The sequence below is a fragment of the Pholcus phalangioides genome, unplaced genomic scaffold (assembly GCF_987345545.1).
Source record: "Pholcus phalangioides strain wild (caught in Gottingen) unplaced genomic scaffold, Ppha-v1.0 ptg000008l_1, whole genome shotgun sequence".
Taxonomy (NCBI): domain Eukaryota; kingdom Metazoa; phylum Arthropoda; class Arachnida; order Araneae; family Pholcidae; genus Pholcus; species Pholcus phalangioides.
Genome location: NW_028301601.1, coordinates 64016775 through 64044681, shown reverse-complemented (window position 1 = coordinate 64044681; position 27907 = coordinate 64016775). Strand labels below are relative to the sequence as shown.

Sequence of the window (27907 nt, the reverse complement as noted above, 5' to 3'; positions counted from 1 at the left end):
AAGGTCAACGTATGACCTCTAAGAGTCAAAAGCATGAATTTTGCTGTAACTAGACGGGCTAGTAAAGTTTGTGTTAGAAATGAAACCCACGCGGATTTCGAGTTATCTATTCGCAGTTTCGTGGAACGGAGATCCTTCATCGAGACCAACCTCAAGGCCACAACGATATCGAACTCTACTTCTGGTGCAACTCGCAAAATAACCTTATGTATGCGGAAATCTCAATGTCAACGTTGTTTTGAATGTGGCAGTCGAAGGCTGCCTAGACATGGGCCATTCTGGTGAGATGGATGCATCGATCTACCTGGAACCAGTTTTGAATGTAATTTGTATTCATGAAGAATTGATATATCGAGAAATTAAGCTCTCTTGGTGCGACTCGTTGGCTAAACAAGTATGATGAAAATATGCACGTGCTCATGTTTTTCGGGTTGATTGATACGAATAACGAACGAACAAACATTTGAGCACATGATTCGGTCGAGAAAGAAAAAGTGGAACTTCTTATCGCACACAAACACATACTAAGATACGTGAAGTGCAGTTAAGAACCTAAAACTGGAGCATCGGTCTAACACGGCGATAACACCGAGACGAAAAATCGGTCTCCTCGTTCTTGGGCTTCATTGTTATTTTTCTCGTCCTCAAGAGTAGGAGTCTTAAGAGATAGATGTACGCCGCTGATTTTCTACTATCACAACTGGCCGTATGGGCCAGGGCTCACTTGGCCACTTCGACGCTTCTAGTCGCCTTCACGGTCGGTTGCATGGTGCACTGGTTGCTGAACAAGCCGAAGAAGAAACTGAATTTGGCCCCAGGTCCTAAATTGAACTTGCCATACTTCGGTTACCTTCCTTTCCTCGGCACTGATTACGTCAAAGGGTTCGCCAAGCTCCGCAAGAAATTCGGACCAATATTCAGGTAATAATGAAAAATTATGTATATATACTGTATATAATATAGTCGTATTAATTGTTAAGTACCTCCACATGGGGGAGGCTGAGAGGGCTCAAGCCCAGAGACGTATGTCTATGTGGCTCGTCCCCCCCCCCCCAAGCGAATCAAAAATTTTAAAGAAGTAATATTTTCGAAAAAATTGAAATACCAAAAGAAAATATCTTTTGTGTGCTATTTTAATCAATTTCTATAAATTTACATTCTTTTTGAAGATTAGTAACTTCAAATTTTTCTCCTGGAGAAAAATCTGTCCCCCCGTTCCCCCACCAAGCATTTTGTGCCCCCTGCAAACGTCGATCCCGCGTGCTCCATCCTAGCAATCAACTGTGTACGGCTTGTATGTCGGAGTCCTCTTCACCCCCTTATGCATGCGGCTTATACACCGGAGTTTTGTTCCTTGGTGTGGCCCGCGACACTCCTGTGTCTGACCATTATCTTGGTTCTCGAACAGAGAGAAGCTGGCCACTCCTGCTACAGAGTCAGTGTCTCTCGGTTGTCCCCAACAACACGGCTGCTATAGGGGAATATTTGTTTTTCTACTTCCTGAAATTTTCTGAGGCAAGTTTACAAAGGTGCTTATTAATTATTGGAAATGTGGCCATTAGTTTGAAACTAAGCACAATGTACATCATAAGTGTTTTATTTTATTATGCTGTGTGCTAATTTTTAGGTTACGATTCTCTCCGGTTAGATGGAACGCTATTATTTCACAAATGGTATGTAGGGTAACATGGAATGCCATAAGTATTATCTGAGTTGGGCTGGAATGTGTCCTCAAAATGGGAAGTTTAGTAACATAAAAGAGGAAAGGTCTAGAAATAATGTGTGTCCTGTTCTTTGCGGGCCCACCTTAACGGTTTTGTAGAAATACAGGTTTCAGGTTTCTACCATGATTCAAATTGGAATAATAGAAAATACAAAAATGGTATTCCATATTACGCGAATGCACTCCATATATATCCGGGAGATGATTATCTGCGAATCGCATTAACCGAAGTGCAAAAAATTTTAAAACATCACGAAAGGTAAAAGAAAATCGAATAAGAAATTATTGGTGTCGATAATATTAGCAATAGAAATAAATTCCCTTCTGAGTCAGATAATATATATAGGGAAAAAACTTTTTGGGTTTACTGACGTTGCTTCCCTATGTATATTAATATTAGCAATGTAATTTGGAAATTAGAAAGTATTATTATGAAATTATGATATATTATGTGGATTACTTTTTTTTTCAAACTTTTTTTTCGTAAAAAGTTGTCTTTTATGACAAAAAACGAACAAGAAACAAAAAAGACAGAAAGTAGTGGCTGTTTGTAATGACAACGTGTAGGAAGCCCAAAATTTAATTGCTTTTTATTCTGGAAGTTGCGATATTTGACCTAAAATGGCCCGTGAAAAAAGGGGCATTTGGGACTTACATAAAAGCAATCAAAGATGTTTGGTTTGCAAGCAAATATACGCTGCTTATATTTTGGGAATAAAATTGTAAGAAACCCTTTACCCAACCAGAAGGCAAATGCCTCTTTTGTCGGCCGGGAATCTAGCCCAGTTAATACTGCAAATATGTGATTGCGTAAATAAGGTGCTTTTTGGTTTTTTTTTAGTCTTTTCTTATTTCGAATCATGGTTGATTGACATGAATAACATGAGAATATACACTGAATATTCACTTAATACCCAAAAAATGCCCAGATATATATTTTATTTGAACTATTTTGTGATTACTACTACATGTCACGATTGAATTTTTATTTCTGGTGGTTCAACCACCGTTTCCTGTTAACCAGGATGCCCCACCATTAACCCGGGTAATCGAGGTTTTACTGCATAAAAAAACTAAAAAATGTTTAGAATTATATGTAAATGCCACCATGGGTGATGTCTGCTTCAAACATTAATTTAATTGGATCTTTAGATCTTCTCTGGTTTCATGGCTTGTTATTTTCGATTTCAATGGCTATCTTAATTTTCGGTTCTTATATAGATGTTTGTGATTGTCCACCTTTGATACGTCAAAGTCTTATTTAAATTCTGGAACGAAATACGCGCAGAGAACAAAAAACTGATTTAAGTGTCATCCGATCAATCACGTTGTATTTTCTTAAGTCCGGGTTCTCACTGACGCGATACGGCAAGCATCGCATCATGCAACTCGACGCGGATTGGTCAAAAACTTTAAACTCAGGTTTTTAACTAATCCACGCCGAGTTGCATGCTGCATCGTTTGCCGCATCGCGCCAGTGTGAACCCGGCCTATGAGAATTCAATGTATCGGTTCGCAAATGTTGGACTCTGTCTCTTCTCTATAATCTATATTGCTTTTTACCAGATCTGCAACACGGAAGTCGAGGTTCGGATGGTCGTGGTCATGGACCGGATTTTCATTTTTTTTTTATAGGAGAAAGAGAGAGAGAGATAGATAATGCTTATCAAATAGTATAAGTTCAATGAACTCTGTCTCAATCCTTCGAAGGTTCGTTTATCTTTTTCAACCCGAAAAATTTGCCATTTGCTGCTAATTTAGAGCGCGTTGGTAAACAGATAAGAGCTTATTTTTGTTAACATATTTCTATAACGAAGCAGAGACAATAAGAAGATCGGTCCGTAGCTGATAAGTGGCACCGTCAACAAGTGTGATAAAAGTATTCGTTTATCATAAGAGAAAACAAAGATGTTTTTTTTTCTATTGTCTCTTGTCTATTTTGTGTAAATATGTCTAAATGACCCCCCCCCCCCAGACACAGAAACGGTTCCATCATATCATCTGTAAATATTATCCTTTCTTTGTACAGGTGGGTTTCTTTTGTGACTCAACAAAAGGTTGGTGGCACAATAAGATTAAAAGAGCGAGTTGTGAAAAATGCTCAAAATTCACTCTAACGTTTCCAATAGGATTACTTTAGTTGTGTGAGGAACCACATGAAATTAGCCAAGGAATGTCTTTACGCTTTGAAATTAGCCTCGTGTGTCTGAGCAATTCAGGGCACCATTAACCTCTTTAAGATCATGGGCGTAATATTACGTTCATACACCAGTGAAATAAATTCAAACAAGTTCTCTGCGTTTTCTTTCCTCTCTCTCCACCATCACGAAACTTTATAGTAACCCTCTATCAAAGAGAGGAAGTTGCTTTTTCTTTCCCTCCTTTTTTTTCTATACTGCTGTTGATGAGTTTTTCCCTCACATATAATGTATCTTTCTACTATATACATGCAAGATCATAAGAAAACACGTAGGGTAATGGTGAAAATATACTTTAAAAACTCTCTTAACTACGTTATCTATGATGCTTTTTCCTTTTATATATTTTTTCTTTCCTCCTCCTTCTTCCTTTTTCTCACGTGTACGCGAAGGGGCAATGGGGGGGGGGGAGTAGGGTTGGCTTTGCGGCATTTTTCGTTACGGAATGGGTAAGCGGTGCTTCGGGAGCATGGGGCGAAACGAAGATTTATGGGGGGAGGAGTGTTTTGACATTGTGAATTTCCATGAAATCGGCCATGGAGCGTCTCGGCAGTGGGAGATATTTCAGTCATAAAATTATATTCAAATATTAGTTGTAGAACAGATTCCAGACCCATCTGTGTGGGTGTGTGCCGCCCTTCAAGGTGTCGTAAAAAAGGATAGGAGTAACACGAGAGAATTTAATCCCCATCCCAAGAGTGTCCTGAACATGGACTGACTATTGGAATGTTTATCAAAGTTTTGATTCTGATATCTTCTCCAACAAGAACAGTTTTATAGACGACCAATCTTTGTCTGGTATTAAGGTTACTTTGAAGGCATTAACCCATTATTTACCACTCTTCCTTTTTGGGACGATTGTTTAATCATTTCTGAACCTAATTTTGGGCATTACCTAATTTTGATGTTTCTAATTTTGATTTCTGTATCTAAATTTTGAACTGACTGCTATAAACGTTACAAACTCAATAAATATTTCCAAAAATATTTAATAAATGATAATAAATGATGATTAATTAATTAATTAATAATTTTAATTCAGAAGAAAACTTTTTTCATTATAGTTTTCCTTTAATATATATATATATATTTCATTTATGTTATCATTTTTATGTAATTTTTTTTGAAAACGTTAAATAATGACTTTGGCATATGATGGGTTAACCTAAACTCTTTTCTTGGACCGCTGATACTTTGAATCTCTAATTGCTATAGAAAGATTTGAATCCTGTTTCTAAGGGAAAAGGTTTGTAGGTAAGTTTACTCATGAACATCTAACCATACTCATCTCTCATTATTGAATCGAGCTGCCTGTCCCACAGCATTAAGATGCCTCTACTCTAGAGCCTAACCAGCCATTAACTGGTAGGAGACTGAACGAATCTTGAATGAGAAGACATAATCACTGCCCAAGCAAGAAAGGCCGAACCCGGATCAATAATCGTTCGTAGATCGAATAGTGCAGGGGTTTGAAATAGATACTGAAAAATTCATGTTTGCCAAATCTTCCCTTCTGAGTGTAATCCAATTGTTCTATTTTTTCCCGCCCGAATGGTGCAGTGTTAAGATGCTCGTCTAGTACCATGAAGGCTACTACTACTAAACTACACATGCACCTCGTCCATATTCCTTTGCGGAATTTCTAACGAATTGGTACATGTTGGGATGTGCATGTCCGTGTTGTGAACCTAACGTGAAGCTTGTTTCTGTGTAATGCTTGTTATAGTGCTGAGTGCTGCCATCTAACAAATATTTTTTGAAATATGAGCCACCATGGAGGCTAACGTCCGATCCGTGAGTTCGATAACAAGAAAGAACATAGATTCCCTGCCAAACTTGGGGTGACCACCGATAGTTGGCACCATCATTTCCGACCCAAACGACATCGGTAGTAAATAACTGTATGACGATATGACCGAAGTTGGTGTGTGATAAAGTAGTAGTATGCTCTTCTTTCATGTGCTAGAATGATGTAGTGCAGTAGACTCTCTCAAATCCACGCACATATCATACCAGGGTGTATAGAATTACTGAAAGGATTACAATTGGAAAAAGAGCCATTTGTAAATAATATAAACTTTCTTGTAATACATGTTTACATCTTTTATGGGTGGGGAGGCGAAGGCCCAAAGAAAACATGCATGTTATTTTACATGTATTTTTTTAAAATTCATGAAATGCTTGTATTTGGCGGCCTTTCTTGTATATACATGAGTCTTTTTACCAGTATCATTATATTCATGTCTTCGGGGGTTGCATGCAAAAAAATATAAGAGGGGACGCCCCTAAAAAACGCCTTATTACTTGACGGGCCGGATCACCACACGGCCGGATTACCGAAAGTCTAGTCTACTGTACAGAGGGATTTCAGCTGTTCATCGGAATATGCTTATGGCCATTTCGCATTCGATACTACTTCACCACACAACAACTCCGGCAATATCACTATACTGCAATTTACTGCCATGAGTTGGGATGAAAATGAAGGCGCCATGTATCGGTGATAGTGATAGGAACCGAGAGACACCCAGGCTCTGTCACATTCAGCGATATATGCACATTGTCCCTGGGGACTCTGGTGCCTCCGGGAAACCTAACCATTTATTGATCTTGAGAAAGATATATTACATACATGGCCAGGTGCCATTGCCATCTATCGGTGGTTGCCTCAAGCTAGTTAGATTAAAAATATCTTATTTTATTTTCTTCCTCCGGTTCAAACCTGGGGCCTAATCACAAACTTTCGACCACCTAACGGCAACCTAACACATTCGATACTGGCATCGTAATGAGAACGCAAAAGAGAGAAAATTAGTGATTAGGCATTTTCCGTCCATGAGGTCCTAACAATTATCCATTAGGGACGGAACTCCTCGCAAAAATGATCTAAGAAATATTTCTCCTAGAAAAGACCTTACCCTAGGGATGTGCGTATATATATGTATTACGCTTGAAGCCCATTCCAATCACGCTCCTCATAAACCGAACCACTCATACCAGACTTCCTGGTATCATCAGCACAGACGTACGCCGAGGGAATTCTAGGTTTCATAGATGCTGTTTTGCATCACTTTCTGTTATGCCTAAGACGTATGTGAGAGGGAGCAGTATCTTTTCGTAGAAATGAAAGAGGGAGTGAAATTAATGGCATTTCATGGAAGTCTTTATCCAAGAAGAAGATTCACTTCGCCCTATTCTGGATCGTTGCAAACAATTTCCTCTCTCCTTGAAGAAAAAAAGTCCTCCAGGGGACATCGATCTGCCCCAGGTTTAATGATAACGCCGATTGTCTCGGGAAATGCGCCATTCTTTATCGTTGGATTTGTAATTGCGTCGAATTGTCTCACTCTCTCTCTCCCTTTTTTTTTTAACAGAAAACGCAGCTGTGGATGGGAAGCTACGCCATTGTTTCTTCTTTTAAGGGTTTCGAGGCAGGTTCCGGTAGATTTCTTTAGGGGTTAAAGGGAAATAAGAAAACAAAAGAGGGATCCCTTCAGTGATTATCCTGCAGGAAAGAAATACAAACGCCTTAATATCCCCTTTCCCTTCGTTCTTTGGAAAAGCTCTCGAGACGTCGACGATAATCGTTACGTCGCGACGAACCCCCTATTCAAACGAGGTATTGAATTAATCAGGTTTGAGCATTGATGGAGAAGAAGCTAACCAGATGATACCCAGAGACAGAATATAGTCATAAGTCAGTGAACGATTTGAGAGAGTTCAACGATCTTTTCGAATTCCTAGAAAAATATTTGACAAATTGTTCTGAAATTTTCATCATGTAAACCAGGAGTCTTCAACCTTTCAGACATCGTGAGTCAAATTGACACTTCGCACGAAGTCTTTGGGCCACCAATTCATACTGAAGTATTTATAATTGTAAGAAGAATCCACACACACACACAAGTGATTCTATAATTACTCACTTTTATAGTATATTTCGGTAATTCAAAAATTATTCCTCTTCAATATTTTGAAATTATTTCCTTTTCATTATACCTTGGCATTATTTATTTGAATAAATCTTGAAATTAATTACTTCAATAAATCTTTAAATTATTTCTTTAAAAAATGCTGCCGCAATATAGCTTTCAGTAGTCAGTGGGCTCAATTAAATTACATTGTATCCCGCTTCTAAAGCTTTTCAAAAGACCGGCATGAAAAACTTTGTAAGTGGGAAAACACTTTAAACGGGAAATCTTAAATCGTAATGAGAATTACTTAGAGTTGAGAACACGAAAATGAGTCGTACTAAGCGGGAAAACGTTATAAACGGGATTGACTGTATTACTTTAAATTTTGCTCGTCCTTTAGTATTATTAGCCATTGAATAAAAATGGTCGGTGGGCAACGATAAAAAGCTCCGAGGACCACATGTGGCCCGCAGGCCATGCGCTAAAGATTCCTTGATGTAAACCCCATGTCTGTACTCACAATTTCCAGGGAAAATTTAGTCACGCGTGCATTTAGGGTACCGACAAAAAATTAAATATTATTATTATTATTATTTTTTTTTTTATGAACCCTATATTACAAACAGCTGCAAATGATTTATAACTTCTTTTACTAAATATTTTACTGGCTATTTTCAATGTGTGTATGCATTTTTGTGAAAAATGCGCGCATTTTCGCACTCAAAGATATGGATGTTTCTTCCAAAAATTCTAATTTTCATCGCACGTTTTTTGCTTATAAAAAGGGAATTTTCAACCAAATTCTACGAAACTCACAACTTAACTTGACAACATAAAAATTACATATTAAACCCCTTTCAGACACTCATGTATATGAATGTGTGGATTGCTTTTTTCTCAATGTAGAATTTTTTTACATTGAGAAAAAACCCTGCATCATATACATAGGCATATACCCTGTATCATCTTGACTGTAAAAAACTGAACGAAGCTAATTTGTTCACAAAAAAAAAAAAAAAAAAAAAAAAAAAAAATTGAAATAATAAAGATTTGATGACATTTATGTTTTTAATGTATTTTTGAGTATGGAAAATACAAAAACATCTTGAGAATTCCAAAAAATGAACGCTTGGGTTTCAAAGGGATACTGAAACAATTGGATATTAATAAGCATTTAAAGAAAGTAATTTATACGTACGCACATGCGTGAAATATATGTTTTATGTTTTATAATTTCGTTGCCAACTATACAGAGTAAATTTTTTGAAAGTTACAATTGAATATCATGAAAATACGCAAAGATATAAGCGATAGAGAAAACTGTATTCTTGTTACTTTCTGGAAGTAACTGGATGATGAGAGATTTTCCACAAACTGTCTTTTCCGTTATTTTGTGTCATTTGATTATTTATAGAATAAACCCACAGCATTATGCGAATAAAAATAACTCTGTGTCAGCTTTCAAAATGGAAATACAGTGTGTCACAAAATTAAAAATCTGAATTTTTATAATGTCCCCCGTCCTCTTACTTCCAATTAGAAAGCTGTTGCCCTATCTCTTCTGAGTCCAACAACAAAAAACCCCATGTTTTAAAGCGAAATATTCACTGAGATATTCGAATTTAAAAAACGGAGAAAAGTTGGAAAACAACAGCAAAAACTAATGGACAACGCTCTTTTCCCCCCGTTTATGCTGTTCGTCCCCAACTTTTCTCCAATTTTTTAATTCCAATATCTCACTGAAATATTGCGGTTAAAACATGAGGTTTTTTTTCAGGTCTTAGGAGAGACTGGGCAGCAACGTCCTAATTAGAAGTTGGAAGACAGGGAGACCGTAAAATAATTTAGATTTTTTTTTTTAGTTTATGGCACACTGAATTTTAACTCTCAAACTCGTACAGAGTGATTTTTGAACATATTTTCAGCATTCTTTTAAATTGGAAACATACCTCTACGACGAACGGTTTATGAGATAAAAAGCCGAATAAGGGCTTACAGGATACCCTGTATATTTCGGCACTTATTTTCGATAACGTATTTTAAACGCTGTAAAATGATGGAAATTATTCGAATTTATTGATTGATTATTTGATGCACCACCTGAAAAGAACTGACCAACAGTTTTGATTCAGCATCTTCATTTTTAATGAAATTTAATAACACAGTGAAACGCCTTGAATCAGGGGTTCTTCAGCCACGACCCAAAATCAGCAAGATCAGCTTTGCTACCCTTGGTACCGTTTGTTTTTCGATATGAGCGAAACCAGTGAAGCGATGAGTGTAATCATAACAGGACTGCAAGTGTATCTGTACCTCATCTAGGAAGCCCCTGCGAATCGAGTATCTCTGTGAATATCGAAGTGAAAGACGTGGAATTTTTTGTTGTTGGACTCAGAAGAGACATTGTGTGTGTGCAACAACTTTCTAATTGGAAGTTAGAGGACGGGGGGCCGTATAGAAATTTAGATTTTTTTTAATTTGTGCACTGTACTTCCACTCTCAAAACGGCTACAAGATACTTGTGTAGTGTACAACCATGTTGGATGAAACTTCACAAGTCAATACAATGTGATTCTACGAGGAAAACTACAAATTTTCTTTGATTGTTATTAATTTTCGAACATTTCTACACACAGAGTGAAACTCGGCGAACGTGATGTGCTGGTGCTCAATGACTTTCCATCGGTCAAGGATGCTTTCTACAAAGAGGCCTTCAACGGACGTCCACCCAATCCACCGAACCATCTCCTCAAAGGAGCTACAAGTTAGTATATAGGCTTAATAATATATTCACAGCTCAAGTTACACGAATAAAATATTGATGTGGTATGTTATTTTTCCTCTGCATGGTATAGAATTTTAACTAGACGTGACTGTGCACCATTATGTAAACGGAAAATTTGAAATATTGAGAACGTACAAAATGCAATTTCATGTTTTTCTCTTGCCCTAAACATCAAAATACACTGCTGGCCACCCAAATTGCAACACCAAGAAAGACAAGAGATATCGCAACAATATTTATTTTGTAGATAACATGTTGACCAAGCATCAAATGATTAAATTTATAGACTTCTGTGAAGTGTGGTTCCTGCCAAAATCAGTAGCCAGAGTAGCCGCCATTGTTGGAGATCACCGCTGCCACACGCCTCGGCATTGATTCAAAGAGACTTTGGATGTTTTCTTGGGGTACAGCAGACCAAGCAGCTTCCACGCGTTGCCAAAGTTGATCTGGTGTGGCAGCTGGGGATGTAATCTGGGTCAATCGTTGAGCAACCATGGACCACATGTTTTCTATCGGCGAAAGATCCGGAGAGCGAGCTGGCCAGGGAAGCAATTCAATCTGGCGATTGACGAAGAACCTTTGGACAATGCGTGTCACGTGTGGTCGCGCATTATCCTGTTGAAATATGGCTGTGGACAAGCCCTGAAGGTAAGGAAGGACAACTGGCTCCAACACCTCGGAGATGTAGCGCTGGCTTTTTAAAGTACCGGCAATGCATACTAGAGGAGTGCGAGAGTGATATCCAATACCGCCCCATACCATAATACCCGGTGCAGGACCAGTGTGGCGGTGCATAACGCAGCTGTTCAGTATCCTCTCTCCACGGTGTCTCCAGACTCGAATCCGACCATCGTGGTGTTGCAGACAGAAGCGTGACTCGTCAGTAAAGACAATTTCATTCCATTGTGCCGTCCACATCCTTCTTTCATCTCACCATTGGCGGCGGAGACGTCTGTGGTTCTGCATCAAGGGTAGACGAAGCAATGGACGTCTTGCGGACAGACCACTCTGCTGTAAACGGCGTCGAATGGTACGTGCAGACACTGGATGATGCGGTACAGACTGAATGTGCTGTGCTATGGTTCGTGATGTGGCTGAGCGATCCGTCACTGCCATACGTACAATACGCCTGTCATCACGTGAAGCGGTGCACTGAGGTGGATGCGATCGAACACGTCGGTCCATCGTACCCTCCTGCATCCAACGATCACATATCCGCATTACAGTTGTTTGGTTTCGTCCAACACGACTACCGATTTTCCTGAAAGATAATCCACAATCTCGGTAGGCCACTATCCTTCCTCTGTCGAACTCGGATACTTGATCAAAAGATGATCGCTGTTTTCTACGAGGCATAATTGATCGTTTTTTTTGAAAAAACCACAAGAAAAACACAATTGCCGTACTTCAAATCGTCGAAATCTCCAAGCCTTAAATAGCGCTTTGAAGTGGCGCCACAGGCGCGCGTGATGTGCGTCTGCGCTGAAATTCTAATCATTTGCATATCTCACCTCCGCTAATGCATGTTGTAAATTTCATATTATTTGCATGCTTCCTTCAGGGTGTTGCATTTACGGTGGCCAGCAGTGTAGCTTCACAAGGACACCGCTATTTGTCACTCATAAGTCATTTTTCTTACTCGAGGCCAGGTTTGCTTAACAAGCTATCTTCTTTAATTATGCGTTTATTAATCTTTATTTTGAAATTACTCTTCAAATGGGTAGAAACACAGCATATCTAGTGTTTAAATAACAATTTGCTGCGTATCGAGAGCACAAAAACGTGTTATCAAGAACACATAAAGAAAAATATTTTTCCGTGAGCCCTTCTGTAAAATTTAATTCTGAGTCATAACAAGCATTACAGAGAAACAAAAAAAACTTAACGTCAGGTTTCACTACACGTACACGCACATTCCCGCATGTACCGATTCGTTGGGGGTTCCGCGGGGGTGGGGGGTTGTGTGGTGTAGCAGTAGTAGGTAGGACCTCCAAAAAATGGCTCGGGGATCCATGATGTTCTTAAGTCAGCCACCTCGTTGGGCAATTTGCCTGTTGTGGCGTTGTATTTGTATTTGTTAGGAAACAGCTACTTTACATAAAAAAACAATCATATTCCAAAAAAAAAATCGTTAAAGAGAGCTCTGGCCACTAAAATCTGTAATGTTGTATATTTAGGACTGTGAGATATACTTTCCAGGTTTAATAGTAATTCTGCGCATTTGATTGCATCAAAAGAGCCGTCGTAACGAATTCGGTGGCCAAATTCGGCATTCAAAACATATACATAATTACAGAATTTACAAAGATGCTGAAAAAAGCCTGAATGAAAGAAATAATTTTAGAATTATTAAAATAATAACAATTTTCTTAACTTATGAAAATTTATAATCAATGAAAAAATAGTTATAGAATTATAGAGAGAAATAATTCAATTGACAAGAGTAATTTCAGAATTGTTACTTGTAATAATTCATGAAAAAAATTAGAAATTTTTTGAAGGAAATAATTTCATAATTAATGAAAAATTTAAATTATGAAAAAATAATTTCAAAACTGTCAGAAATTTAATAAAAACATTAATTGATTGAAAAATTAATTAATTAATTGATGTTATTTGGGAATAAATAAAAATCAAAATTTAACGAAACAAATAAATATAGAGCAAATAAATTCAATAAATTTGGGGATTTTAATAACCAAGAATACCACGGTATTACTTGGTTACCACTTAGAATACCACGGTATTACTTGGTGGCCCTCGGGCTGCGTGGAAAGTTTAATTTGACCCGCAATGTTTGAAAGGTTGAAAGACCCCCCCCCCCCCACCTGGGTTAGATTCGTGTTCGAAGATTTTTAACAGCTGGCTGATGCGAAGATAAATTTAGGAAGGAAAAATATTCAACTGTCCTAGTGGAGAATCGAACCCACGTCCTCTCACTTGCTAGGTGAGCGCACTGGAATACAAAAGCAACGAATTTCATTCTTTCCTTAGAGCTCGTGTACACCGAACGGAACTGTACATGGATGGTCGGACACAGCTCAGGTCAAGCCCACTAATGTGGCACTGCCACCAGATGGCGACTTATTCAAAGATGACGTCAATCTCCCCTATCTATACAAAAGTTTATAACAGTTGGCTGATGCAAAGACGAATTCAGGAAAGAAAGAACAGTCAACTGCCCTTACGGGGAATCGAACCCACTCTTTCCGGTCCCTTTCAGTACACACGAGCTCTAAGGAAAAATTGAGATTCGTTGCCTTTGTAGTCTAGTGGTCCAGGGCGCTCACCCGGCAAGTGAGAGGACGTGGGTTCGATCCCCGCATCCTTGGATACATTCGTGTTGCCTTTAATAATAAATAAAAAATAATTATGTATTTATAGGACATTATAGTGTCCATCTCATGATGTATTAATGTTTTTTTTTTTGTGATCTCAGGCTTCAGCGTGAACAACGGCATGGTCTGGCGTGAACAAAGGCGTTTCGCACTCCACGTAATGAGGAATCTCGGGTTCGGAAAGACCAGGATGGAGATTCACATAAAGGTCAGTTTGGGTAATGGAGACTACTACTAAACCACACTCACACATACCTCGTCCATATTCCTCTGCGGAACTTCTAACGAATTGGTACATGTTGGAATGTGCGTGTCGTGAACCTAACGTGAAGCTTGTTTCTGTGTAATGCTTGTTATAGTGCTGCCATCTACCACATATATTTCGAACTATGAGTGAAGTCTAATGTTTGATGATTTTACCGTTGTCAGCTTGTTGCTTTCTGCGGTGAAACTTTTTAATGGGGAAGATCGGCTTGCATTCGCATCGCGAAGTTGGGAACCACAGAAAACAAACTTCAGCCGACCACCACTGCGGCGACGGTGGGCTTTGAACCCGGGACCTCGCGATGCGAGTCCGTCACTATGACCACTCGACCACCCCAACATGTCCTGGATAACGTTCAGTACAAGCCCCGACTGGTGTTTCGAACAGTGAAAAATGTCTTTATAGTATAATCGCGTATCTTTTTTTGTTTGCAGGAAGAAGTAGCCGAGTTGGTCAACGAATTGGAAAAATTCGGAGGTGAAGCAGTGAAGGTCCGCAGGTACCTGGCACCTAGTACATCCAATAACATATCGGCGCTGGTTTTCGGACGCCGAATGGATTACCACGACCCGATGAGAATCCTTTTGGACCAGGTGATCACGGAGCTCATCAGATTTTTCCGACCGACGAGCGTTCATGCCTGGTTCCCTTGGCTGAAGGACCTGCTGTTCTACTTCAAGCTGTGGGATTACGACAAGCTGGAGTTCGCCATCGCCGAGCTCATGGACTTCGTTGAGTGAGTTTGATTTGCTATAACATTATGTGAGTAATACAGTGCTGATTCGATACATTGCGCACGAATTACTCCTTCGCATTCCTTTTTTCTAGCAAGGAGATCGATGAGCACCAGGACACCCTGGACGTCAATAGCGTTAGAGATTATATGGACGGATTCCTGCTGCAGATGGAGCAGAGGCAGTACAAGGATCCAAACACCTCTTTCACTAGTTCGTATACCTCTACTTCTTACAAATATTTCCTAAACGTCTGGTACTGTGCCGCTGGTCACTTTAATGATCTGAAAATGTTCCGCAGATCGCTTAAGTGCTCCTCAGGCAATCCTTAAATACAGTTTATTAACCTTTTGGGTTCCACGAACCCCTTATGCCAAGAGCTCTTGATCTGTGTCGTGACCCAAATTTGGGGTGCAGGGGCTTTTGAGATGGGTCTCATGAAATACATAGTTTTCAGAATTAGTAGAAGCTTTCTATAGTTTGGGACCCTCTGTTCAATTCGGGGCCCTGGGCTTAGGCCCCGTTGGTCCACCCATCAAGATGTCATCAACTGGTTTCACTATTTCTTTCCCCGCAAAGTAAACATTTTCTTAATTAGAAATAAATTTAATAAGAAATTTTGAATTGAAAATAGACCGATGGGTCGCTAAATGGATCAAGTTGCTGCTTTTGGGTCACGGATGGAAAAGGTCAAGAATCCCTGCCTGATTAAATAAAGATTCGCACTAACTCCCGGATATTATTCAATACTTGATCTACACTGCTGGCCACCCAAATTGCAACACCAAGAAAGACAAGAGATATCGCAACAATATTTATTTTGTAGATAACATGTTGACCAAGCATCAAATGATTAAATTTATAGACTTCTGTGAAGTGTGGTTCCTGCCAAAATCAGTAGCCAGAGTAGCCGCCATTGTTGGAGATCACCGCTGCCACACGCCTCGGCATTGATTCAAAGAGACTTTGGATGTGTTCTTGGGGTACAGCAGACCAAGCAGCTTCCACGCGTTGCCAAAGTTGATCTGGTGTGGCAGCTGGGGATGTAATCTGGGTCAATCGTTGAGCAACCATGGACCATATGTTTTCTATCGGCGAAAGATCCGGAGAGCGAGCTGGCCAGGGAAGCAATTCAATCTGGCGATTGACGAAGAACCTTTGGACAATGCGTGTCACGTGTGGTCGCGCATTATCCTGTTGAAATATGGCTGTGGACAAGCCCTGAAGGTAAGGAAGGACAACTGGCTCCAACACCTCGGAGATGTAGCGCTGGCTTTTTAAAGTACCGGCAATGCATACTAGAGGAGTGCGAGAGTGATATCCAATACCGCCCCATACCATAATACCCGGTGCAGGACCAGTGTGGCGGTGCATAACGCAGCTGTTCAGTACCCTCTCTCCACGGTGTCTCCAGACTCGAATCCGACCATCGTGGTGTTGCAGACAGAAGCGTGACTCGTCAGTAAAGACAATTTCATTCCATTGTGCCGTCCACATCCTTCTTTCATCTCACCATTGGCGGCGGAGACGTCTGTGGTTCTGCATCAAGGGTAGACGAAGCAATGGACGTCTTGCGGACAGACCACTCTGCTGTAAACGGCGTCGAATGGTACGCGCAGACACTGGATGATGCGGTACAGACTGAATGTGCTGTGCTATGGTTCGTGATGTGGCTGAGCGATCCGTCACTGCCATACGCACAGTACGCCTGTCATCACGTGAAGTGGTGCACTGAGGTGGATGCGATCGAACACGTCGGTCCGTCGTACCCTCCTGCATCCAACGATCACATATCCGCATTACAGTTGTTTGGTTTCGTCCAACACGACTACCGATTTCCCTGAAAGATAATCCACAATCTCGGTAGGCCACTATCCTTCCTCTGTCGAACTCGGATACTTGATCGAAAGATGATCGCTGTTTTCTACGAGGCATAATTGATCGTTTTTTTGAAAAAACCACAAGAAAAACACAATTGCCGTACTTCAAATCGTCGAAATCTCCAAGCCTAAAATAGCGCTTTGAAGTGGCGCCACAGGTGCGCGTGATGAGCGTCTGCGCTGAAATTCTAATCATTTGCATATCTCACCTCCGCTAATGCATGTTGTAAATTTCATATTATTTGCATGCTTCCTTCAGGGTGTTGCATTTACGGTGGCCAGCAGTGTAGATATACTACGTTGATTGTTTTCTCACCTGTGAGAGCTCACAAATCCCCCTGGAAACTCTCGAAGGACCCTCAAGGAATCCCTAAACCCCAGTTAAAATTCGCATCTTAAATGATCCATAACATCCTTTCCACCTTTAGGAAAGAGGGAGGGGGTCACTTCACCGGTTTGTGAAAGTGTCGCAGACCACTTAAGTAATATGGAATATTGCCGTCTTAGGTCACTTGAAGCTGTAAATGTGCATCGGGAAGCTTAAATGATCTGAAGCTGTGTAGCTGGCCATTTAAGTGATCTGGAAATGTTCCATGGGTCACTTCTGATCTGGAAATGCGCCGCGGTCCACCTAATGATGTGAAATACACACTAAGTGATGTGGAATTGCACGCAGTCACGTCAGTGGTCCGAAAATATGCCACTGGCCACTTAATTACTCTGTAACTGTGCAACGGGTCTTTCGCATGATACAAATACAAATACAAATACAACGCCACAACAGGCAAAATGCCCAACGAGGTGGCTGATAAAAAGATGCCCATAAAAATATGGATGTCATATGTTTCAAAAATACAGCAACCCCATTAAAAATGCAATTAACACAAATTATAAACAATATATACACATGATAAAATATTATACAATGCCCATAAAGAATACTTATGGTTGTCTTATTCTAAGAATGGATAGCTTCTCGATTTACCCCAACATGTTTATCGTATTTCTTTTTAAACGTGTCAATTGTGTTACAATTTACTACCTCCGGGGGTAAGCTATTCCATTTATTAACAACCCTATTAGAGAAAAATTCCCTGCGACACCATAACCTTGCATTGTCCCTCACCAATCGATACTGGTGTCCCCTTGTAAAAGCAGTTGATTGGCGGTGTACTAAAAGTTCATGGTCCATCCTATCCATCCCATTGAATATTTTGAACACTTCGATCATATCTCCTCGACACCTGCGTTCATCCAATGTAAACATATTCAAAAAATGAAGTCTCTCTTCATAACTCAAGCCCTGTGTGCCAATAAGGACACGCGTAGCTCTTCTCTGCACCCCTTCAATCAAGTCTATGTCCCTCTATAGGTATGGTCTCCAAAACCTTACCGCATACTCCAGTCCAGGACGAACTAAGCCTCGAAAAAGCGGAAGAATGACTTTAGGAGAACGCGAAGAGACTTTTTTGAAAATGAGACCAAGCATTCTATTCGCTTTTTTGACAACCGCTGAACAATGTTCAGAAAACTTAAGTCGCTCGTCAATGAGAATTCCCAAATCGGTGACTCTAGTTGCATCCGGGATAGTGACACCATTCAACTCGTAAGAGAACCGTGGGTTGTTCGAACCAAAATGAGCGACCATGCACTTATCTACGCTAAACGTCATGCTCCATTCATTTGCCCATGCTACAATCTTGTTTAAGTTGGTCTGGAGCAACTCCCTATCGCTTTCATTCCCGATTACCCCCATTAGCTTCACATCATCTGCGAATTTGCTAGTAATTCCATCGATACCCTGATCGAGTTTGTCGATAAAAAGTGAAAAAAGTATGGGGCCAAGGACACTTCCCTGAGGAACTCCACTTGTGACGTCTGTCCAACCAGAGAATTCCCCGTTCACCATAACTCGTTGCGACCTATCTCTTAACCACGATTCTATCCAATTCAGCAAGTTGCCCCCTATTCCAATCTCGTGTAAACGCTTCAAGAGTTTGCCGTGTTGTACCCGATCGAATGCCTTCTGGAAATCAAGGTAAACAACGTCGACATTTTTGCTCTTACCCAAAGCCTTAGTCACGTAATCATAGAAGCAAAGGAGGTTAGTTACACATGACTTCCCCTTCCTGAACCCATGCTGATTATCCGACAATACATTATTCTCGTCTATCCACTTCACAAACTGCCTTTTGATGATAATTTCCAAAATTTTCGAGAGGGAGCTCGTCAAACTCACTGGACGATAATTAGACACCACTTCTCTACTACCCTTCTTAAATATCGGAACAACGTTAGCCAGTTTCCAATCTCTCGGGACGATACCCTCAGCAACACTACTCCTGTATATCTGTGCGACTGGCCCCAACAATTCATTAGCACCTTCCCTGAGAACCCTGGGATAGATATCATCTGGCCCTGGTGCTTTGCTTGCACATACATTTCTTAGAAGATTTAGGACCTCCACGTCTTCTACTTGAATATCGTTGAGGGTCTTATTACCCCATGCAACACCCGTATATCGAATATCATTATCTCCATTAAAAACCGACGCGAAAAAGTCATTGAAAGCACTACACATGCCTACATTGCTCTCTACCTTAGAGCCTCCTATCGAGAGGGGACCAACTGTCCCCTTACATCCATTATTGACGTATCGAAAAAATGATTTTGGGTCAGAGCCAATGTTATCTGCCAACCTAGATTCAACTTCCTTTTTGCTATCCCTTATCGCTTTCTTCAACAGTCTTCTTTTATCAGTAAACAATGATAGGTCACCACGTCCACTTTTATACTCTCTGAATGCTCTTTTCTTTTCAAGATAAAGGTTCCGCACGCTATCCGTGAACCATAGAGGGTGTGATGTACAAACACGCTTTTTTCGAACAAAGGGTATGACGTCGTGCAAAACAGAGGACAGCTTCGTACTAAATTCTTCCCATTGACTTACCACCCCTACTGATTCCAACCGGTCTTTGAAAACTTCCGCTAACCTTCCTCTCAAAACATCAAAGTTAGTTCTCCGAAAACAAGGAACCAGTCTTTTGTTATCAACCTTACCCGAGGAAAAGTTACAGTGAAATCTGACGATACGATGATCACTGGAAGAAAACTCTTCCCCCACCGAAACATGTTCAACTAGATCCTCAGAACTAGTAAGAACTAAATCCAAAATAGCAGTACCCCTTGTGGCTTCTGATACATGCTGATACAAAAAATTTTCGAGCACCAACTTAAGAAAGTCTCTTTCATACTGATTTCCAGATGAAAGGTTCTCCCAATCAATACCCGGGTAATTGAAATCCCCTAGTATGAGAACCCTCTGTCGCTTACACATGTAGGAAATTTCATCATGCATTTTGGCAATGTAGCTTTGCTGATCTGAAAGCATGTGTCGCGGGACACTTAAGTGATTTGGAAATGCGCCGCGGTCCACCTAATGATGTGAAATACACACTAAGTGATGTGGAATTGCACGCAGTCACGTCAGTGGTCCGAAAATATGCCACTGGCCACTTAATTACTCTGTAACTGTGCAACGGGTCTTTCGCATGATCTGAAAGCATGTGTCGCGGGACACTTAAGTGATTTGGAAATGCGCCGCGGTCCACCTAATGATGTGAAATACACACTAAGTGATGTGGAATTGCACGCAGTCACGTCAGTGGTCCGAAAATATGCCACTGGCCACTTAATTACTCTGTAACTGTGCAACGGGTCTTTCGCATGATCTGAAAGCATGTGTCGCGGGACACTTAAGTGATTTGGAACTGTACCGCGGTCACATAAGTGATCTGGTAATGTGCCGCTTAGTTCATTTTTTTTGTAAAATTAGGTTTGAGGTCACGGGCTACATTTGTCCCACGGGTCATGGAGTGAACATGCATCCATAAAATGAATCGATGTTAAAAAAACCCCTCAGATTTCGCAAAAGATTTGAGAATTCTCACAGCCTATGAAACCATTTAGAACGGCGTTTCCTCCAAAGTGGGGGGGGGGGGTGATATCTTCCCTTAGACAGGGGAGAAGGTGCTTGATCCTGGAATAGACCAAAATAGAGTGGAAGCTACACATATAATAATATAATATAGGATTCAGAGAGAAGGGAGTGCTGATAACTTCTCCTTTCTGTAGGATTGGGGAGAGAAATAAGTTTTGAAGACTCTTGATCTTTAGTGACACGAGTGCTTAGTTGATCGATTGCCGTCGGTGCTCCTTTATGGCATCCAAACTGGCTTGTTGGCGTATTTCAGGACACATTATCAGAGCGCGTAAGATGCAGTTATAGCGTTGGAGGTTGTCGGAAGGGTTTTATATGATTTCGGTGATTGATGCATGGGCTTTAGCACATCGACATATAATATTGGCTTGCAATGAGGCTCGAGAATTTCACTCGCCGGATCTGCACATGATCTCGACAAAGTCCGACATTAACCGATATTCCGAAAAATCCCATATAAAGCATTATTTGTATTACTTTTGCCTGCCATCATTTGATATCTGCATATTGCCCCGACACTTTTTCATCAAGTTTCACAGGCGAGCTTCACGAATATTCTGGCTACTTGCGAATTTGAGTCTGCTGAACATCGTACTTAACTTTCGGGAAGCAGCACATTTTTCTAGACTCTTGGTAATCGGACTGTTGGGAGTTCGGTTTTTTGGCGTGCAAGGATTTCGGTAGTGCTTATTAACCCTTTGAGCGGCAATAACGAGATATCTCGCATCCTTAGACACCTCTTATATCAACATTCACAAGACCATATATGGAAGAGTTGATCAACTTTGCCCCTTTGTGCTTGGGTTCGTAATCAAGAGATTTGCTGAACTTCCGTTAGGCTACATCAAATATGCTTTTGCTATGCCTGAAGAATCGTGCATGGCGGAAAGCCGTGACGCAATATGAAAAAAAGAAGAAATCATAAAATGAAGATAGACTTGTTCCCTCCGATGTGTGTGAACGGAAGGAGCAATAATCCCGATTACGTGTAGTGTGGACCCACCTTACGTATGTTGGGTTGTCGAGGTTCTGACCCGATCACAAGCGCTACCAACTCACTACTAAAAAGCACATGCACATAAAAAAAACGTACCTATAAGGAATGCATAATGGACTAGTGCATAACGGATTATGTTGTACATTTAACTTGAAGATGATTGTTGAGGATTGCGTGCGATGTGTTCGAAAAGTGCTGTTATCTGAATTCGGAAGCAGCAGGTTTGGAGGTTATTGTCCGCACGAATTATACTTGAATTTAAAATTTTGTTTGCCTGATTGCTCTCTGCGGATACTTTTCCTTCTGATCGGCATTGATAAGATAGCTTGCTTCCTTAAAAACCTCTTATTTTAGCATTGACAAGTCTAAATATTTTGTAGAGATGACTTCTCAATAGAACAATTTTCCCTATACCCTTTAGTTTGCACCAGCAGAAGGTCTGAAGAAATTACAGTTTATTTAAAAAGATATGACATTTTAAAGGAGGTTCAGTGATTTCTGCTGTGCCACTTAAAGTGATAAAGAGGAGACGGGCTCGGCATTCATGCCTCGAGGTTGGAAAACCACAGAACACCATCCAATACCACTGTTCTACCTGCTTGGTTGGAACCTGAGTTCCTCGCAATGAGAGTCCATCACGATTCCCACACGACCGCCTAGCGGCTATCACAATCACTTCGAACTATCACCGTGGTTGATTTCGTTGTCAACTCTCGTAATTTTTATATGTGAGAATTAATTGTCAGGAAAGTACAACGATGAAAGCGTTTACCATGAATCCTTGCAGGGCCGATGTTGAAAGGCAACGCACCTTCACTCATTGGAGCCGGTAGCACAACCGTCAGGGCAACAGTCGAGTGGACTCTGCTGACGATGGCTGAGTACCAGGACGTCCAGAAGAGGATGTACGACGAGATCGTGGAACACGTGGGACGTGAGAGGACCCCGAACTGGTCCGACCACACCGAGATGCCTTACGTTAACGCTGTATTGATGGAAGTACAGCGCTGGAAGACCGTCGTCCCCATCAATCTACTGAGATAGTAAGTTGGGCAGATGCATCTTCGTCATCAACACGTTTCGATCGGAGAAGGGTTGAAATCTGTGTATTTTTTTAATGATCATTTATTTTTATATGCAGCACGACAGAAAATAGCAGCGTTTTAGAATACTTCGTACCGCAGGGAATGACAGTTATTGCCAACATCCATGCTGTCCACAACGATCCCGAGTATTGGCCAGAACCTCACGTATTCAAACCAGAGCGGTTCCTGTCTGAGGACCAGAAAGAAGTTGTTAAACATGAGAGCTGGATCCCTTTTACCATCGGTGAGTATGAAAAAATTATATCCATTACAGCAGCTGTAACTCAGTGAATCTGTATCCATTGCTTCAAAATACAGTCCACACTGCTTAATGTGATCACATCAGGACTCGGGGGTTCTGACAACAATAGCCGAATGATAACTATACACGAAAAATAGTCCCGTATGCATGTACGGTGAACATACATCCCGTTTGGTAGAACGGGACGTATGGTAAACTTGTACTAGCAAAACGGGGCAACTCTGTTTTTATTTCCAGTGTAATTGGTTCCAAAATGTTCAATCGATCTTTTTTTTTTTAAATTCTATTCTGAAACGGGGTTTTCTTTGCTTGAACGAAAGTCTTGAATTTTTGTTCAATGCAGAATTTTGAATGAAATAAACTGAAAAAAATGTGTTTTTTAACGTCACACATTTGCCTTCACTATAGGAAGGTCAGTCCAAAAGCAGCTCGACACGTACATGGATCACATAAACATACAAATAAATTTATTTATTTCAAATTAAATATTTATTTGCATAAATAAATATGGCGCAGAACATTATTTGATAGATTAGCATAGAAGGACAATTTGACTGTGTTATTTAAACGTGCAATGTCTCCCTGAATTATTTGGTCATCGTAAACTGTCAGAATTCTACCCGGATAGTTACGGACAAATGACGGAATTTCGCATATCCCAGACATATTTATAACCGGCATCGCAAACTATTTTTCTGACTTGAGCAGACCAGCTATATTTGATAAGCGAGTTTTCTATTCGATCAAATAAAATTTTGTAAGCACTGTCTGGACGTCTATATTGAGTCACTTCTAGAATTTTTGTCCAATATGAGAGGATATTTTTTATCAAAAAAAAGTTAAACTCCATGAAAGCCAGTCTGAAATTTTAGAGAGCGAGTTGTAAATTTTGAAAACAGCTGCCATCTTTTTGGATGTAAAAAGAGTATACCACTTCCAGTTCTTCCAGATAGCAAGGGGATCAAATGGCAGAACAATTTGAGAGAACGGAAATATAATTGAGGTATCGGAAAGTCTTTGGACACGACGCAAGTTATTGATTTTGGCTGTAGTAAGAATGGAAAAAGAGCTGAATATTGCTTTTAGAAATGAAGTAACGGGTCGCAACGCGAATAGGCCTGACAACGAACATGGGACACCCAAATAAGCATAGTTTTGGACTACCTCAATCTCTTCCCCTTAATTTGCTAACGATAACATTTTGAACGTTTTCTCCCTTTACGGAAAACCGTGGCTTTCATCTTATCAATGTTTATATTTAAATGGTAATCCGTGCAAAATTGCTCAAGGAGGTCAATTTTCTTTCAAAGGTTTTAACAGCTGGCTGATGCGAAGATATATTTTGGAAAGAGAGAAAATTCAACTGCCCTGCGGGGAATCGAACCCACGTCCTTTCACTTTCCGGGTGAACGCCCTAGACCAGTGGTTCTCAACCTTTGGAAGCCCACGGTCCGGTTGATTTCGTTTTTTTCTTTTTTGCGAGTGGAAGGCTCAGTCATACACATGACTAATGGGAAATAAATGAAACGGTGGACCACTCGGCCCGGTACTGGGCCGTGACCCGGCGGTTGAGAAACACTGCCCTAGACCACTAGACGACAGAGGCAACGGATATCTCAATCTTTCCTTGGTTCTCGTGTGCACTGAACGGGACCGTACGTGGACGGTCGGACCAAAGCTCACAACTCGTTGTCTTTAGAGTCTAGTGAACTAAGGAGTTCACCCGGAAAGTGAAAGGACGTGGGTTCGATTCCCCGCAGGAGCAGTTGAATTTTCTCTCTTTTCAAAATATATCTTCGCATCCGCCTGCTGTTAAAAACCATTGTATGGATAGCGGAGAGTGACATCATCCTCGGACAATTTTCTTTCGCATGGAAGCAGGCGAATCTGTAAACAAAACTATATCATCAGCAAACAGGAAGAGGCGAGTCACTGCCTATACACTTACTGTTGTTGAAGACTGATACCAATTCATCGATAAACAGCAAGAACAGATTGGGGGCTAAGACTTTCCCCTTGGAGAACACCAACTTTGACATCTGTGTATTCGGGGTACAAAGGTAACATTATCCGAAGTCCCGATTACTTTTAACGAATTTTTTCCTATGTTATGATATTGGTCCGCTCTGTTCTTTGCAGAAGTGATAACAATAACCGAATTATTACATTATCCGTGGTTATTATAAGCGGTGTCGACAGTACTCCGTGTAATACACCGGATGATTACTTGTCTCTCGGCCGCAAATAACTGATCCTGGTGGCATACTTCCAATTAGGAAAAGTATCCAAATAAAGTGTATATTTCAGATGCGGCATTCAAATCGCAAGGGTTTGTATAGTTATTAAAATAAGAATTAATTTGGGTTATTTGGTTTATTTGGTCACAATGCTCTAAAAATTCCAATTAGAAAGTTGTTGCCCAGTCTCTCCTGAACCAAAAAATAAATTCCATGTTCCCAAGTGAAATTTTTGTTTTTGCAAAGATATTTTAATCGAAGAATTGTTGAAAAGGAGAGAAAGAACAGCATAATGAGCTTGTGTGTTAGTTTATACTGTTCTTCCCTTCATTTTCAGTGATTTTTGAATTCAAATGTCTCAGAGAATATTGCACTTGAACACGTGGAATTTTTGTTGTTCGCCTAAGGAGAGACTGGCCAACAACTTTCTAATTTGAATTTTTAAGACAGGGGGACCAAATAAAAAGTTAATTCCTCTTATTTTAATAACTACACAACTTCTTGCAATTTGAATGGCGCATCTGAGGTCTGAAGGTTATTTGAATACGTTTCATAATTGGAAATATGCCTCTAGGATCAACGGTTCACCAGAAATTTTAGGTCAAATTACATTGATAAATTGTACGAAAACCATCTCAAAACTGTGCCATTTCCTTTCAGGTAAGAGGATGTGCCCCGGAGAAACTCTGGCGAACGTTGAAGTGTTCCTTTACGTCACGACCATGCTTCAGAAATTCCACATCAAGTTCCCAGAGGGCAAGAGGCACAATTTCGAAGGCAACATCGGAGCTACGTTCGAGCCCACGACCTATGAGCTCTGTCTTATCCCTAGAAATTGACACGCTCACTCTGTGTGAAAAGCGTCTTATTGCTCATTAGTTCCTAATAGAGGTGTAAAAAAGGGAAAGTACTGTACGCATCTCTATTAACAATCAGTCATGTACAAGGTGCACCCCCAAAGATCACATCAACTCTTTGTCCCGATTATTTTTATGAAAATGTCCTATTTACAGAAAATTTTGAGGCCCGTGGAACAGGGCTTTAAATGCGTTAAATTATACGGGGGGTGGGGCAACGGCTGGTCCGCGGGCCACATGCTGTCCATGAAGTAATTTTGTGCAGCCTCCGACAAGGTAAAAGTACCGTGTATCAAGTTAAATTTGTGATCATTATTTGAACTATCGGTATCAACAGCAGAATTCGTGATTAACAAACTGCTTGCAAACTACTTATTTCTAGGGACAAAAGAGATGCAATAATTAATTAATTAGTTTAATAAAACAACTTGATGCTGCTTGTACAAAGAAGCGGCAAAACTGGTGCGGCCTGCGACTCCGTAGCTGACCATTATGTTGGCCCACGAACAGAAAGAAGTTGGCCATCCCTGAATTATACCTCCGGACACTTCCCGTTAAGTGACAAAAGTGTTTCTCATCGAGAGTTTCTACTGCATAATTTATAAATATTACAAAGAGCAATTCGTGTCGTATTTGGCAACTATTTTTGGTAAACACTGGTGACATCCCTCGTTTCCCTTGTTTAGGGTATCAATTTGGATCTCCCATGTGTGTACATATATATATATATTTTCCTTATGATTTATGGTCAGGACATCTACCCCGAGTGAAAATTCTTGCCTCCACAGAGTGGTATGTGGTCTTTAGGGGACACCCTGTACGATTTCAAACGAGTTGTTAAGTGTCGCAAATCGCGTTATATTCTGAGTTTATATGGATATACATAATATGAACAATTTTATTTTCGTTGTTGTTATCATTAGATTCAAGTCACTAAAGATATAATAGATATTGTAATAGGCATTCGTTACAGCGACCCTCCTTAATCCTCTTACAATGAATGGTTATCAACTAAAATCGATTATCGCAATTGATGGTAACACATATATACTCTCATTGTATGGCGAAAGGGCTGCTATAACGTGCGTCGGAGATGTATAACATTTCTTTTTTTTATATATACCATCTATTTTATCGATGTGACGGTTCATAATATGCATGTGTCATGATAATAAAATGTATTTTTATTTGGTCACGTCATCGTTCATTTGAAAAGTAACGACTGTAAATGATGGGGTTTTTTTTGACTATCATAAATAGGAGGAGAGAGAGTAGCTCGGGCTGAAATAGTGGTTCCCAATCGGGGGTGTCTGGACCCCTATGGGACTACGGTCGATTGCAGTAGTAATATTATTATGATTTGACAGAATTGAACTTGCGGCGACATCTCTCGAAAGGAGCATGAAACACTGTTTTTCCTCTTTTGCAGCTATGACATTGTTATCGCATCACATTTTCCAGTTCTTGATAGAATATCCTCCATTGTTCGAGAACATCCCCGTTGATAGATGGCTGTAGTTTCTGTTTGCTATAAATTGGGGGTGCATGGCAGACGCCAAGAAACGGAGAGTCCACGAGTGTTTTGGAACCACTGGTCTAGAAGGCTGTCATTGGTACGAGTTCATTCCCAAC

General features: G+C 40.4%; 1 protein-coding gene across 1 annotated transcript; it reads left to right on the top strand.

Annotated features, from left to right (window-relative positions):
• Positions 1-515: 515 nt before the first annotated feature.
• Positions 516-27470, top strand: LOC149084757 (cytochrome P450 2J4-like). The gene is made up of 8 exons (XM_089235187.1): positions 516-921; positions 10472-10599; positions 14060-14166; positions 14658-14959; positions 15052-15170; positions 22622-22877; positions 22976-23163; positions 26079-27470. Exons 1-8 carry the CDS (start codon positions 671-673, stop codon positions 26255-26257), a joined length of 1530 nt encoding a protein of 509 aa, XP_089091313.1. The 5' UTR covers positions 516-670; the 3' UTR covers positions 26258-27470.
• The last annotated feature ends 437 nt before the right edge of the window (positions 27471-27907 follow it).